The sequence below is a fragment of the Carlito syrichta genome, unplaced genomic scaffold (assembly GCF_000164805.1).
Source record: "Carlito syrichta isolate Samal-C Ts95f unplaced genomic scaffold, Tarsius_syrichta-2.0.1 Scaffold316302, whole genome shotgun sequence".
NCBI lineage: Eukaryota > Metazoa > Chordata > Mammalia > Primates > Tarsiidae > Carlito > Carlito syrichta.
Window position 1 is genome coordinate 225818 of NW_007260398.1, and position 17377 is coordinate 243194.

Here is a 17377-nt window from a genome sequence, read left to right on the forward strand (position 1 = left end):
CATTTAAAAACTGCTAGTTTTCATGCTGTCTCTTCCTTCTCCCCCACTAACATAATTGTTGTTTCATAAACCATTCAATTACATATTTGTGCTAGTATAGAACCTGTTTATGCTACTCATTATTCATACTCATTCAACCCTTCCTTGGTCCATTATCTAAGGCAATGCTCTTATTAATGAGGCTATGTAATTTTTTGCTTTTCCTTCATTAGCAGCTACTGCTTCCCATGCCTCTCATCATCAGAATGCCTAAAGTTTACTTCACCTCTTTGGGCTCCGGACCACCTCATCAGAAATGTCCGGCTTCCCATCCCCACCACAGTGATGCGAGAAGTTGCAAACCACCAACTTGGGGACAGCTAAAAGTGCTGACACGTGACACAGAGGATTTGGTTCGGTTTCAAATTACTTCTCTTACTCTCTCTACTGTTTTTATTGCTATACTGGCTATTATAGCAAGCCAGGTGGGTTGTATTTATTAAAAAAAAATCTTATTGGGCTTATATCCCAAACCCTCTAGTGTTTCAGCCTGTTACATGGGATACTAAGATTATTACTGTTTTTACTAATCATTCCTCTTTGTTAAAAGGCTCCACTCTTTTTTCATTGAGGGTCAAAACTGTTATTAATCATAATTTTTCCTTTTCAGATTGTTCTAGTTATCTTCCAATATGTTTTAGTTTACCTAAAAAATCAAACTACTTGCATAAATTGTAAGTTAACTAATTGTCTTACTTTTTCTAATTTATATAGAGAATTTATGATTGCTAAATAGCCTTCTTATTTGTTGGTTCCTGTAAAACTTCCATCTCTTTGGTATGAATATAGTCTAAGAACATTATATGAGCTTAACTCACTGTTGTCACGACCAAAAAGATTTATAGCAACTGTAATTTTAGGAAGTACACCTTTGATAGTCATTGCTACTTCAGTTTCAGTTTCAGCCATAACTTTAGCTAAAGAAGTACATACTGCTACATTTACAGATCAGTTATCCAAAAATGTCTCATTAGCTTTAGCAGCTCAAGAAATTATTGACCAAAAATTAGAAAGTAAAGTTAATGCATTAGAAGAGGCTATTTTGATTATAGGACAGGAACTTGTAGCCTTGAAAATTAAATTGGCTTTGAGATGTCATTCAGAGTTTAAATGGATTTGTGTCACACCTCTCCAAGTGAACAAGTCTATTCATACCTGGGATAGGATTAAAAATCATACCTCCGGAATATGGAACCATTCCAACATAAGTTTGGATTTTTCCAAGCTTCATCAGGAAGTACAAGACATTAGCTCTGCTGAAAAACAATTTGAATTCACCCAACTGGTTCAGTCAATCTATAACAATTTTTCTTCATTTGTCAATCAAAAATCATTATTGTCTATATTAATCAATGTGGGAATTTGTGGAGGAATAATCTTGCTACTGTTATGTTTGCTTCCAGTCATCTTCAAATCATTGAAAAATAACATCTCTCAACTAAGCATGGAATTTCACGCCTTCGTATTAAAAAACAAAAAAGGGGGATATGTTGGGAGCCAGCCTTGGAGGCCCGCCTGATGACAAAGTCCAGGTGCGCTGAGGACCCCCAGCCGCAAAGCGAGTCTGGGCAGCTGAGGCCCTTCTGTCTTCCGTCTTTGCTGTTGATACAGCTGAAGAAATTCTGTGCAGTCGTGGAAGAAGAAGATGGCATGTTTATGCGAAGAATCACAGTTAACCTGGAAATATCATGGTTTATTTTTCCATTTTTCCCACTATGCCACTTGGCCTTTTCTAACATATGCAAGGGTTAAACTCTGAAGCACATCAAGAATGCTTTCTTTCACTTGGTTATAAGTTACTAGATATTGCTTAAGTAATAAATGATATAAGTATATCCACTCCTTATTTGATTTAGGATTATGCAGTTTAGTGTTTAGACATAAGGATTTTTAGAAGCACAAGTTTATAGTAGTTCATTATGAATTCATTATAGTTCTAACACTTATCTAGGAGTTATGTAGGTGATTTATAACACTGTTTTCACTAACTTAGGATAAGGATTAATATTAAGGTTTCTACTTAATTCTATAGTTAAAACTCTAAGTTAACATTTATAGAGTAGGTTTTCACTGAACTCAGAATATAATAATCAGACACTTTTATGACAGATCAGCTAAAACAGAAAGTAACCTTGAGGGGCCTGGGAAACATTACTAAAAGCTTCTTTTGAGTTCTCTTTAGAAAACAAGCACTGCAAGATAAGAGAAAAGTAACGAGGACATCTGGACAAGGGAGGCGATCACAGGACTCTGAAGAACATAAGAGCCTAAGATGAGAATATTCCTGACACATAAAAAATATACACTTAAAGAAACTTTCTTGAAACATTTGTAATTTGGGACATTGGACTGAGAGTGTCATTGTTGGCTTTATGAATAGGACTTGTCTAATGCCTATGAGATTCCTGGCTTATTTGCTACTAAAGCCTATGGGAATCTTGGTTTGTTTGCTTCTAAGACCACTAGCTGGTAACTTTTAAAAGATATATATGTGAAAGAGTTTTCTTTGTCTTGCCCCTTCAAAAATGGTATAAAAGCTCTGTATTAACTAGCATTAAATTGTCATCTGTTCAAGAAGCAGGTATCTGGTATATGATCGTCGTTCGCCTATCCGTCTCTCCTTCAACACATCCCACGACCCTCGCGGGGCGGGCCCCCGCAGATAGTCTAACTTCCTATTTAGGAAATCCAGTGTGCATATTTTTATAAATAGAAAGGAAAATGACTTCATGAAAAAAATGTGGAAAATTTATACAAGGAGAATAATTTATTGTTAAAGGAGAATAATGTAGCAATTGTTTTTGTATTACAGACATGTCAAAGTTATCTCATAGGGAAAGAATAATGTTTTGGACAAATGATCCCAGTACAACTGGACCACCATATAGTTAACAATGAATCTCAATCCTTACTTCATGTCAAATACAAAACTAAATCAAATGTATAATAGACCTAAAAGTAAAAACCAAAATAATACAACTTTAAGAGGAAAGCACAGATGAGATCGGGTGTGTTTCACTATTTGGGTGATAGGTTCAGTAGAAGCCCAAACCCTGGCATTAAACAATATACTCTTAAAACCAACCAGCATGTGCACCCCAAATCTAAATTTTTTTAAAATAAGAAAACACAGGAATAAAATCTTCACAAAATTGGCTAAGCAAAGTTTCCTTAGAATACAAAAAGTACAAACCATAAAAATTCATAAATTTGATTTTATCAAAATTATAAAACTTCATCTCTTCAAAAGAGACCATTAAGAAAATAAAAATCAAGCCATAGGTAGAATATAGTAACAATATCTTACAACTCAAAAATGAGAGCACAAACTAATAAAATAAATATTTGAATATTTTACAAAAGGAGATATATATTCAATAAATATAAAAATGCTCAATATTAGTAGTCATCAGAGAAATGAATATGACACAATGACATACTACTACATACCCTTTAGACTTGCTAAAATTATTAAGAGTAATGATGCCAAATGTTGATGCAAATGTGATGCAAATGAAACCCTCATACATTGCTGGTGACAAGATGGTATTATCATTCTGAAAGCAGTTGCCAACTTCTTACAAATGAATTTACCTTATGATCCAGCAATTCTACTTTTATGTTAAGCCAAGATAAGTGAAAATATATGTCCACACAGAAACTTAAGTATGAATGTTTATAGCAGGTTATTCATAATAGTCAAACGTAAAACAGCTTAAAAGTTCAGCATTTGGAAATGGTTAAAATGGAAAACAAGTTGTGATCTATCCATACAATGAAATACTATTAAACAATAAAAAGGAAGACACAGTAATTCTGAGTATGTAAAGGACCTTACAATTCAATAATAAGGCTAGGCTAGGTGCGGTGGCTCAAGTCTGTAATCCCAGCACTTTGGGATGCCAAAGTGAGGTATTGTCTGAGCCCATGGGTTTGAGAACAGCCTGACAACTCGCTGAGACCTCATCTCTACAATAAATCAAAAAATTAGCCGGGCATGGTAGCACATGCCTGTAGTTCCAGCTACTTGGAAGGCTGAGGTGGAAGGATTGCCTGAACCCAGCGGGTCTACGTTGGGGTGGATGTGAGCGTGCCACTGCATTCCAGCTTGGGCGACGGAGTGAGACTCCAATTCAAAAAAAGAAAAAAAAAATAAGTCTAACAACTTGATAAGAACATGTGTCTCAAAAACATTATTATGATTGAAATAAGATTTACACAAAAGAAGATGTAATGCATGAGTCTGTTTATATAAAATTCTAGAAAGGATAAGTCTTATCTAGAATTGATTCTCTGGACTGGAGAAATGATTCTCTGGGCTGGGACACAAGGAATGTTTCAGGGTGATGAAAATACTCTGTATCTTAATTGTTGTCTTAGCCAACTAATCAAAGCTTATTGGAAAGTACAATTAAATAATATGTTTATTATATGACTCAGTAAAGTAAATTAAAAAAGCAACAACAGCATTGCCAAAACTAAAGAGGAGAAAAGTCACTACCTTGAATCTGGAGAGCACCAGCCCCAGGTCCTTAACATATAAAATGATGAGTTTTTACATACTAGTACTACTTGAGACTGTCTTAGCAAATGCTATTGTGATTAATAAAGGAGAGGGCCTTGTGACAGTTAGGTTGGAGACAGGCATATCACCATTTTGGGTGGGGAAAATCAGACCGTGTGGATGTCAGATAGAAGAAGGGCTTCTGATACTCATCAGGAGAGAGGAAGGTAAACTGGAAGCTACTGAGCAGCAGTTACTAAAAAGATTAGCTGAAATGAGTGAACTATCACAATTTGAAAGGAGTGTCAATGTTTGCCCAGTAACAATAACAATCTATCATTTTATTAACTTTTTCCTCTAATGACATGCTGTGCTATCTTGTTAGTTACCAGAGCTCAGGCAAAGAGAGACTCCAATAACTTCTTGGAGGCTTTTCCATTTTATTCATGTTATCTTTCAGTGCATTTCTTGTCCTGTTTCACAGGATTACCATTTCCCTTGGGATAACATCACAGTTCCCTTAACACTACTTCCAGGGCCCTGAATAAATGGCCCCTTTCTCTCTCTACAGCCTCCTTCCTGCTACTCTCCCCTTGGTTCATCGCTAGCAGTAACACTAAGTTTTCAGTTCCACAAAGCATAAATTTCATTAGAACCTGTACATATCCTACTTCCTCTTCTTGGCCCACTCCTCACAACTCTATTCAGCTGACTAACATGTACTTATCCTTCTGGCATCAGCTGAATTTCACTTTTTTAAACAAGCCTTCCTGATTACTCAGAGTCTTAGGTTCCTTCTGTTATCTACTCAGCGCGGTAGGCAAAATAATGGTCCTACAACGATGTCCTAGTTCTAATCCCTGGAACGTGTTAATATATTACCCTACATGACAAAGGAAAACTAAGGTTGCATATGGGGAACTAAGGTTGATAATCAGTTGACTTTAAAATAGGGATTATTTTCCAGCTTATTCAGTGGGCTCAGAATGGTGAGAAGCGTACATAAAAGTGGAGGAGGGAGGCAGAAAAGGAGGTCAGAATGATGCAGTGTCAGAAAAACTCAAACCACTGTTGCTTTTTTTGAAAGTAGAAGAAGGGAGCCAAAAGCCAAGGAGTGTTAGGCAACCTCCAGAAGCAGGAAAAAAAATTAGGAAATACATTCTCTTAGGAGGAACACGGCCTTGTAACACACCTTGACTTTAGCCAAGTGAGACTTGTGTCAAACTTCTTACCTCTAGAATTGTAATATAATATATTTGTGTGCGTGGTTTTATTTTTTAGTTGGAGTCTCACTCTGTTGCCCAGACTGGGGTACAGTGGCACACTCACAGTCACCCCAGCGTCAACCCGCTGGGCTCCAGCAGTCCTTCTGCCTCAGTCTTCCAAGTAGCTAGAACTACAGGCATGCCCTACCGTGCCGAGCTAATTTTTGATTTATTGTAGAGACAAGGTCTCACCAAGTTGCCCAGGCTGTTCTCGAACCTGTGGGTTCAGGCAATCAACTCGCCTCAGCCTCCCAAAGTGCTGAGATTACAGGCTGAGCCACTGAGCCCGGCCTATTTATGTTGTTTTAAACCACAAAATTTGTTACAGCAGCTATGCAATATCAGTACATTTAGCATCCTACAGTTTCCCTTTATAGTGTTATTACAACTGTATTTATATAGTAATTTGTGTGATTTCTTAGAGAACATCTCCCTTCCAATGCATCATATTCTGTGATGCCTGCAATAGCCCTGTTATCTAGCAGTACATCTGAAACAGGTCAGTTTTCAATACTTATATGATTGGTAGACTCTGCTTGTCTGGTGTTTCCTATAGGTCTGGAATATGGGTTCCAAATTTTGAAGACATGGACATAGTGCGGTAATGACCATGTATAAATTTTAACAAATTTTCTAGAACACTCTGGTAGATGGCATTTCTGGGTCTGCATTGCAATTATTACTGAACTCTGGCCAGTGAAATGTAAGGAAAAGTAGTATGGGTCCCCGATAGATCAAGTCATCTTGCAAAGGTATGAATTTTTCATGATCTCTTTTTCTCTGTTTGAACAGCTGAATGCAAAAAACAAGGGCCTAGAAAATGATGGAGCCATGTGAAGGGATGCACATGGGTTTATGAATGGCTGATGCAATAGAGATCCAAGCCAATCTTATCTGGAATACAACATAAATGAAAAATAAATATCTTTTGTGTTAAGCTTCTGCTTTTCAGGATCATTTTTAGTAGCAGTCAGTGCTATAACAAAAATTAGCATATTTAAGTGAGACACTGTTGTAATAAATTCCTATAACATGTGCCATTAACTCAGCAGTTGACCATTGGACAATGAGAAAAGTGACAATGATTGTTGGGAAGATGGTGACTGTTATTAAGTAGTGGTAAAACATTCAGAAAATCAACATTGGCAGTACTTCAAAGGAGACAACATTAACCTGTAGCTATGAGAAGTCATTGAAAACAGTAGTAGTGTGAGTGAATACTGGGTCTTATTGGCTGCCTGTGGTAAGTTACTGATGAGTTCAATAAATAATTGACCTAATCATAAAGTCCCAAAATACATGAAGCAAAAAATTAACAGAATTGAAGGGAGAAACAGACAATTCAATATTAATTGCTGACATCAAAATTCCACTTCCATAACGGACAGAACAACTAAGGAGAATATCAACAACAACAACAACAGCAACAAACTCTTGAACAATACCATAAACCAACTAGACCTAACAAACATCTATAGAAAAAGCCATCCAACAATAATGAAATGCACATTTTTCTTAAGTGCATATGGAACATTCTTCAGGATACCCTACAAAATCAGTTAAGCCACAGAATCAGTACCAACAAATTTGGGAGGACTTAAATCATAAAGAATATTTTCCAACCACAATAACATTGGAAATCAATAGCAGAAAGAAATTTGGCGAATCCACAAGTATGTGAAAATTAGACAACACATTTCTAAATATGAATCAAAGAAGGAGTCATAAAGGAAATTAGAAGAAATGAATCAAAGAAGGAGTCATAAAGGAAATTAGAAGAAACTTTGAATGCAACAAAATAAAAACATAACATATCAAAAATTATGGGATACAAGTAAAGTAGTTCATAGAGGAAAATTTATGACTGTAACATCTATATTAAAAAAGAAGAAAGACCTCACAGCAATCATATGTATCTTTATGATAAAGAAGAGTAAACTAAGCCCAAAGCAAGAAGAGGGAAAAATAATAAAGAGTAGAGCAGAAATAAATAAGAAATAGAAAAACAACAGGGGAAATCAACAAAATAAAGAGTTGGTTCTTTGAAAAGAGCAGCAGAATTGACAATACTTTAGCTGAACTAAGAATAAAAAGAAGACTCAGAGTACTAAAATAAACAGTGAAGAGAGAATACCACTACATCACTACTGACCTTAAAGAATTAAAACATATTATAAGAGAATACTGTGATCACCAACTATGTACACCAACAAATGAAATACTATAGATAAAATGGATAAATTCCTAGAAAGACACAAACTATCAAAACTGACTCATAAATAAATAGAAAATCTGAATACCTATAATAAATAAAGTTTTTATTAATAAAAAAATTTCCCACAAGAGAAGTCCAGGCTCAGATGGCTTCTCTGTCAAATTCTTCCAAATATTTAAAGAATTTACATCAATCTTTCACAAACTTTTCCAAAAAATAGAAAAGGAGGGTTTAATACCACTGAACTATAAACTTAAATATGACTATGATGGCCGGGCGTGATGGCTCAAGCCTGTAATTCCAGCACTTTGGGAGGCTGAGGCGAGAGGATTGCCTGAGCCCAGGGGTTCGAGACCAACCTGGGCAAGTTGGTGAGACCACGTCTCTGCAATATATAAAAAAATTAACTGGACTTGGTATCACATACCCGTAGTTCCGGTTACTTGGAAGGCTGAGGCAGAAGACTCGCCTGAGCCCAGCAGGTTGATGCTGTGGTGGCCATGAGCATGCCATTGTACTCCAGTCTGGGAGACAGAATGAGACTCTGACTCAAAAAAAGTCTATGATAACAAATTTTACATTATGTGTATTTACCACAATTAAAAATTGTTTAAAAATAGAAGAGATTAGGACATTCACAACTCATTCTATGAAGCTGATATTACCTTGATATCAAAACCAGACAATGATATCACAAGAAAAAAAAAACCAGAAAACTACACATCAAAGTCCCTTAAGGGTGTAGTTGAAAAAAATTTTATCAAAATACTGGTAAACCAGATCCATTAACATATAAAAACATGCATTATGAGCAAGTGGGATTTGACCTAGGAATGCAAGATTAGTTCAACATACATAATTAACTAATGTAATACACCATACTAAAAAACAAGAGAGTAAACATATGATTATCTCAATAGACAAAGAAAAACCACTTGACAAAAGTGTAACATTCTTTTATTATAACAAACACTCAGCAAATTTGGGATACTAGGAAACTTCCTCAACCTGATAAAGACTATCTACAAAAAGCCTGCAGCTAACATCACGCTTAAAGGTGAAAGTTTGGATGTTTTCCCACTAAGATAAAATAAGATAAAAGTGTACATAGTTTTATGAAATGTTATACCAGAAATTCTAGCTAGAGTAATTAAGCAAGAAAAAAAGATAAAAGGCATTCAGACTGGAAATAAAATATATAAAACTATCTCTATACATGGATGGCATAATCTTGTACAGTTGTTTCTCAGTGTCCATGATGGATTAGTTCTATGATTTCTCATGGATAGCAAAATCCACAGAAGCTCAAATCCCTTATATAAAATGGTGTAGTATTTTCACATAACCTATGCATATCTTCCTGTACATGTTAAATCATCCCTACATTATGTATAATACCTAATCAAATGTAAATACTATATAAATCAGCCAGGCTCAGTGGCTCAGCCTGTAATCCTGTGATTCGGGAGGCTGAGGTGAGTGGATTGCCTGAGCCCGTGGGTTCGAGACCTGCCTGGGCAACTTGGCGAGACCTCATCTCTACAATAAATCAAAAAATTAGCCGGGCGTGGTAGCATGGAAGGACCACCGGAGCCCAGCAGGTCGAGGCTGCGGTGGCTGGGAGCGTGCCACTGCATTCTAGTCTGGGCGACAGAGTGAGACTCCAACTCAAAAAAAAAAATGCTATATAAATCATTGCTATACTGTATTGTTTAGGAAATAGTGACAAGAAAAATTCTGTACATCTTCAGTATAGGTGTTCCTTTTGAATATTTTTTATTCACAACCGGTTGAATCCATAGATGTGGAAACCATGGATATGGAGGGCTGACTGTATATAGAAAATCCTAAGAAATTCATGCACACACACTATCAGAACAAGCAAGTTCAGCCAGATAATGGGATACAAGATCAATAAGCATAAATCAATTGTATTTCTATGAACAAGTATTGAGCAATTTGAAAATAAAAGGAAAACTATTTATTTTATAATAGAATCAAAGAGAATAAAACATTCAGGAATAAAATTAACAAAATTACTCCTGGAAAAAAAGGACCCCCAAACCAATTCAACGATAAACAGTTGCATTTTGACTATTGTCTCTACAGCAGAGCACTGGACTACAGCAGGGAAATCGCAAAACTCCTATGGAGCGCAGAAATGTAGGATGGCAGCATAAAGAAGACGACAAAATGTCCTGCGCTGCCACCTTGTCTCCCCAAGATCTTGTCTCCATTTGGAACTAAGAACGACTTCCTCTTGTGAGAAAAAGGTAAGCTGGCGGCCCCAGTCAGCTCCTATTACTGCTGCAGATATCTGTAGTCTTTGCTTCTGGAAAATTCTGCAGCTTACACAGGCTATGAGCACAGTTTAGGGGAACTATCTGGAGTTCATGCAACTGCATCACTCCAGAAAAGGAGCTCATGTTGTGACACTTCCATCCTCCCTGACCCAACCTGCTATTGTATGGTGCCCTCTTATAACTGGACCTCTGCAAAAGCGAGCCTTGCTCTGGGGGCCAGTAGACACTGCATCTCTCCTTCTTGAGGTTTCACTGTCATTGTGCCATGTTCTCAAAAATGACTCCAGAACCACATTCCCAGCTACTTTAAACCTAGTCCCAGTGGAACAACTGTGACACTGGTACTGAGTCCACGTGGCACTTTGGCCCTTGGGACAGGTGGCACTGCACATAGAAGAAGCTGAGGTTAAGCCTAGCACCTGTCCCCAGTGAAGCTGTACCACTACAGTCACAAACTCCTGCAGTCTAGGCCACCGAAGCACTCACAGGCATTGCTGACATTGATTACAGCTGAAGAAACTGCCTGGAGACTGCACTACTGCATACTATTAGACCCAAAGTCAATCCTTCATATCTAACTAATGCCCTAGGACACATGAGTAGAAGAAAATCTTGCCCTACAAATGTTACTCCAAAAAATTGTAAGAAGTGACTGTTCTATAGGATGTGCAGATAGCAACAAAAGGACCCCAAATGTATAAAAAGTAAGGAAACATGACATCACCAAAGGAACACTATTTTACAGTAACTGACACTCCCCGCCCAAAAGAAACTTACAAAATGCCTGAACAAGAATTTAAAATAATGATTTTAAAGAAGCTTAGTGAGATACAAGATAAAATAGACAATTCAATGAAACCTGAAAAACAATTTATGATCAGAATGAAAAACTCAACAAAAATATAGATATCATTTAAAAACAAGAATATTGGAGCTGAAGAATTGAAGAAGTTAAATTAAAAAGGCAATTGAGAAATTCAAAAGTAGACTAAATCAAGCAGAAGAAGAAACTTTGAAACTTGCAGACAGGTTTTTTGAAATAATCCACAGGGGGATAAAAAGAACAAAGAAAATCAATAGGACTTATGAGACACCATTAAGGGAACTATATTCACATTATGGGAATTCCAAAAGATGAAGAGATGGAGAAACCTAATTTAAAAAATACTAGCTCAGCTGTTTGGGAGGCTGAGGTGAGAGGACTGCCTGAGTCTAGGGCTTTGAGACCAGCCTGGGCAACTTGGTGAGGCCTCGTCTCTACAATAAATAAAAAAATTAGCGGGATGTGGTAGCATGTGCCTGTAGTTCCAGCTACTTGGAAGGCTGAGGTGGAAGGATTGCCTGAGTCCAGCAGGTTGATGCTGGGGTGGCCGTGAGTATGCCACTGCACTCCAGCCTGGGTGACGGAGTGAGACTCCAACTCAAAAAAAAAAAGATTCCTAAATTGAGTCAAACCAGAGAGGTCCACTCCAAGGCACATTATGATCAAACTGTCAAAAGTCCAAGACAGAGAATTATAACAGCAGCAAGAGAAAAACACCAAGTCACGTAGAAGGAAATCCTCATAATTAGACTATTAGCAGATTTGTCAGCTGAAAACTGATTGACTAGGAGAGAATAAGATGATATATTCAAAGTGTTGAAAGAGCAGGGCTTCAATATGGCTGATTTGAGATGTTTTCTACTTGCTTCCTCCACTAAGAAGAAGCAAATTAGTGAATAATCATACTTCAAATAGATCTTCCAGAGAGAACACTAGAATTTAACAGAAAAGTGATAGGAAGTACCTAAAGCAAGAAAGAGAAGGACTGAGAACAGCCTGGGCAACTTGACAAGACTTCATCTCTGTAATAAATAAAAAAAATTAGCCAGGCGTTGTAGCGTGCACCTATAGTTCCAGCTACTTGGAAGGCTGAGGTGGAAGGATCGCCTGAGCCACCCAGCAGGTCGATGCTGGGGTGGCTGTGAGCTTGCCACTGCACTCCAGCCTGTGAAAAGAGTGAGATTCCGACTCAAAAAAAAAAAAAAAAAAGAAGAAGAAGAAGGAAGCTAGGCAGTCTGTTTGGTTGGAATTGACTGGGAGCCAGAGACTCCCAGGTATCAGGGAAGGGTAAGTGAGATACCCTCAATAGTCCACGTTCCCATTTTAGACTCTTGAAGTTTTAAACACAGGAGAGCCCCCTGACCCTTGCATGCCCCTAACTTAACATAGGGAGCTGCCAGAGGATTTTGCAATGACACTGCTTCAAGGAGAGAGATTGTGCTGAGTCCCTACACTCCCTGAGATCTACAGCAAGGTGCCATTTTAGAGTCCTATTCCCAAAAAACTGCACATTGTTCTGGAGCTCAGGGGCATCAGGGCTGAAGCATAAAAGAAGAGCAGGCTGCTTCTCCTGGGGCATAGGTGCAAGCAACTGTGGGGTATTGTACTTGAGGCACTAGAGAGCAGGGTACCAGTTCCTGTAGAAGGGGCTGAGGTGCAAGTGGCACATGTATTCCCCACCTTCCAGCTTAGACTGCTGCCTGTAGTGGTGACTTAACCTTCCTCAGTGACAGGGTAGCAGCATGGCCACTGCCACCCCAATACGAGCATTCTGCCAGTGGCCTGGGGATTGCCATTCCTCTGCCTACATGAGTAGCACCTGCACATACCATCTGGAAGCCTGAGGACAAGGCTGCTTGAGCTGGCTTCATCCCCCTCCACTCCAAGCTGGGGTACAAAGTATAGGGGCCCAGAGGATTGCTCAGCCCAGTCCACCAGTGTTGCTTCCTGAACACTCCTCCTAGGGTCCTGAGGTTGAGCCTACCCACCAGCCACAACTACCACAGCGGGCATCTACTTGGAAGAACCACCTGTGGGTTTGGGGGCTGTCTCACAGCCACCACCAGCAACAGCAGGCAATGGTTGGGACCCAGAGAATCATCCCATCAGTGTCACTGCAACATAGAGGGTGCTTGTCATAGTAGCTAACCCATACTGACTAATAAAATAATAGTATGATTGTGACATGTCTTATTTTTCTGTTTGATTAATTTGTTCTGGTACTAAAAGACACTGTATAGTTGGATGTGACAATAGGTTTTATCTATCAATTAGATTAAACAGTCCTTAGTGTGAACAAAAACCACGTGAAGTGGGGACCAAAGTGAGGCCCAAACTTTACCTGTACAATGACCATTCGTATACCTAACCTTGAATTGTGCCCCACATCTTTAAAATAGAAATTAAGAAAACTCTTAGTGTAATAAGACTTTTGGGGTAAACATTTTTAAAATAGACCTCGTATGCCTTTTATACTGCTGCAGAACAATTTGTTTCATCTCCCAGTAACATAGGGAAGTAATATTCTTTTAAAATAAATATAAATATATACATACATTTTTAATCCACTGTTGATAATTCTATCATGTATTATTTTACTCAAAACATTTTGATATTCTAGAAAGTTGAGTGTAGGTGGGTTTCACAGTTCTTGCCACCTGTGGTTCTCACCTCACTATGTGTAAAAAACAAAACAAAACAGTCTTCAACCTGAATCAACTTTGGTGTGTTACTCTGTGAGAACTCCAGATCAAGTGTGTATTAGTGTATATGTATATATGTGTGTTTGAACACGGAGTGGATAGGGAGTAAAAAGTACAGTGTCTCTAGGACACTGTAAGTGCCCCCAGCAAGCACCGTAAATACTCCTTACTCCCTTTCTGGTCCAGAGTGGGCATTCGGAGATGGGAAATGACTGAGATACAAAGCAGAGTCTGTGAGTCTTTGGATGCATTTGGAAATCTGAGTTGTGTGTATCAGGAAGAAATGAGAAGAAGCAGATTCGCATGTATAGGAAAAACATTTCTTGAAGTAAACAGGAATTGACTGAATAAGTTAGCAATCTGGAAGCCAGATTTGGGGACAGGGCATTCAGGATTAGTGAGGCAGATTCAACTTAGACAGGTGCTAACTAAACTCTGGCATGACTCACTCCATTGCAGAACAAGCGCACTGCTCCAGCCCTGGATGGCAAAGTAACAGCCTCTGGGTGGCATTGCATAACTTCCTGTTGGCAGACCAGGAATGCTTAGTGGGACCTGCCCTCTGCCCACCCACCTGGTATGAGGACCAGATGCTTTTGGACAAAGCCCTTCTTCACCAACCCATCTCTGTGTACAACTCCTGCTTCAAGAGGGAAAGGAAAGAACTTGTTCAGTCAAAGACACACAGTCAAGAGTCAAACTGAAAGTAAATTTAATGGGGGCATAATAGAGCTGAATCACTTGTCTTCACCTTAAGTCCCTCTTCAGACAAGCTCTCAGCAGCGAAAAACTAGCTCTGGTACTAAGACCTTCAGCCTAATTCAGAGGCTTGGAGTGTAGGAAAACTTCAGAGCATGCTTTTGGGTGACAGCAGGCTAATTGCAAGGCAAATTAGGACTCAGAATAGGAGAGGGTGTTCAACATCTGGTGGTTGGTTTCTCATGGGCATGGCCACATTACTTCTGCTTGGTCTTCTGCTGGGCTGGTGCTGAAGTGACCGTTGAGATGCAAGGCTCGGGCATCTTGGGGTGGCAGGGCTCAGGCATCTTGGGGTGGCAGGGCTCAGGCATCTTGGGGTGGCAGGGCTCAGGTACTTTTGGGTGGCAGGGCTCAGGTACCTTGGGGTGGCAGGGCTCAGGCATCTTGGGGTGGCAGGGCTCAGGAACCTTGGGGTGGCAGGGCTCAGGCATCTTGGGGTGACAGGGCTCAGGTACCTTGGGGTGGCAGGGCTCAGGTACCTTGGGGTGGCAAGGCTCAGGCACCTTGGGGTGGCAGGGCTCAGGCACCTTGGGGTGGCAGGGCTCAGGCACCTTGGGGACACATGGCTCCTGGGGTGGAGGCTGGCAAGGCTGCTTCACCTGCTGTTGCTGAAGCTGAGGAGGTGGGATGCAGGGCTGCTTCTGCTGCTGGGAACTCATGCTTCAAAGCTGGCTGGTCCTAGAGACAGAACAGATGATTTAAACAGGGAATAACTATAGAAAAAGTCATGCTCAATGCCACTTCAGATCTCTTCAGAAGCAAATATTCTTTCTCCCTCTCTACCACAAAGAATACTTTGATGATTTCTGAGTCTTTAAGGAGGAGAAACTTAAAGGTGATTTGTCCCTCTCCACTTGAGCAGGGTCTCTCCCAGTGCTCTCTTTCTTCCTACATATCTTAAAACCCAATTAGCAGCACAGCAGCGGGCTCCTAGCAGGAAAATGAGACTCATAGTATTGCATCACTTGAAAATATGTTATTTGGGAAAAATTCCAGCAAATTCAATCCACCCACTTCTTTCTGACAAATAGCATGGTTTTTCACCTGTAGGACAACTTACCCCTCTAGAACCCCACACAATCCCACCTCTGGCCTGGCTCATACACTCCTCTGTCTTGAATGTTTTCCTCTTTCCTGCTTGTCCAAGTACTAACCAACCAGCACAGATCACTTTATATGGGAATTCTGGTGGCTTTTCTAGAGCAAGTCCTACAGAAAGCACCTCTGTTTCCCCAAACTGCTACAGCACTTGTCCTTATCACCTAGCACTGATAACTTACTACATTGTATTTTAGCTCCTATTCTCCTGAATAAGTTTTAGTTTCATGGAGTACATTTCCTACTGCCTAAATTATTTCTTAGTAGCCAACATGCCAAATATAGTAAATTCTCACAAAAATACTTGTTGAAAGAATAAAATCATCTGTATTAAAATTATGAATAAAAAGGAATTAAAATGCTAGTGAAAATGAAGCTTCCTTATCCTGTTACTAACTTATTCTGAATCTTTGTACAAGCCAATCCCCTTATTGCTGACACAGAAAGAGTGAATGGGACAGAACCAGTAATGTCTAAAGTCCCTACAACCCACACTAGAATGAAATAATGTCCATTGCAGCAACATGGATGCAACTGGAGGCCATTATTCTCAGCAAATTACCACAGAAACAGAAAATCGAACACAGAACATTCTCACTTGTAAGTGAGAGGTAAACACTAGAACACACGGACATAAAAATGGGAACAGCAGACACTGGAGATTCCTAAAGGAGGAAAGGGGGGAAGGTTAAAAAATGATCTGCTGGGTACCATGCTCACTATTTGGGTGATGGGTTCAATAGAAGCCCAAATCTCATCATCCTGAAATATACTTATGTAACAAACATGCAAATGTATCCCTTGAATCTAAAATGAAATTTTTTTTCTAAAAAGACAAGCATATTCCTGGAAGTTATAACTTGATTGAAACGTCTGCATGGCTAAGACTAAATTTCAATAATAAGGCAAAAATGCACCACAAATTCCAAGGAGGCTGTAATAAGAAATCAGATACCTAGAATGCATGATAAAAGTTCTAAGAAAAGAGGCTCACCTGTTGTGCAGAGAGGAACAGTCTGTATGGCCACTCGAATCTGGTGTGGTGCTCCCAGTCAGCTGGCTTTTTATGCAGGGAACAAGACCTGCCTCAAGGAAATGAGATCTTTTTGGGCTGCTGTGTCTTCATTTCTTACCTGTCAGACATGATTCACTCCAATTCCCTCATCCACCTGTTGACTCAGCCTTTGTCACGAAACTTGTGGCACTTGCTGTCTGACAAGGATGTCACCTGTGCCTTATCCTCACAGAACACTCTTTGCATTCAGATACAGGAAAGGTGGTACAGGCTAAAAGAGAGAGAAAGAAGAAGTTCTAGGACTGCCAGAACCAGAAAAAATTCTATTTTCTGGAAGGTCCTAATCCTTAGCACAGATGAGATTTGCTGGGCTGCTTAATATTTGAAGTAGATGTGAATATAACAATAGATGTTCCTGGGTCTTCTGGGAGATTGAGGGCATGGTGACTAAATTGTCACAGGTGGAAAAAAAGTAATAATTCTGTTCAATACTCAGTGTGCTAAAGAATGGCTGTAAAAAGCCTTCTTTCGGAGAAAGGACAACAGCAGATAGGGCAAGGAGACCTCAATCAATGAAGAGGAGCCCTGAACAAGGAAGGACAGTCACATTCAGTAGCTCTGGAGAAATCTGACCCTTCTATCCCATCCCTCTAC

The 17377-nt window shown here is 39.3% G+C and overlaps 1 protein-coding gene across 1 annotated transcript; it reads right to left on the minus strand.

Moving 5' to 3' along the window:
• Positions 1-14807: 14807 nt before the first annotated feature.
• LOC110594581 (cornifin alpha-like) lies at positions 14808-16732 on the minus strand. The gene is made up of 2 exons (XM_021707041.1): positions 16703-16732; positions 14808-15288 (listed from the first exon to the last, which is right to left on the minus strand). Exon 2 carries the CDS (start codon positions 15267-15269, stop codon positions 14808-14810), a length of 462 nt encoding a protein of 153 aa, XP_021562716.1. The 5' UTR covers positions 15270-15288; positions 16703-16732.
• Positions 16733-17377: the final 645 nt, after the last annotated feature.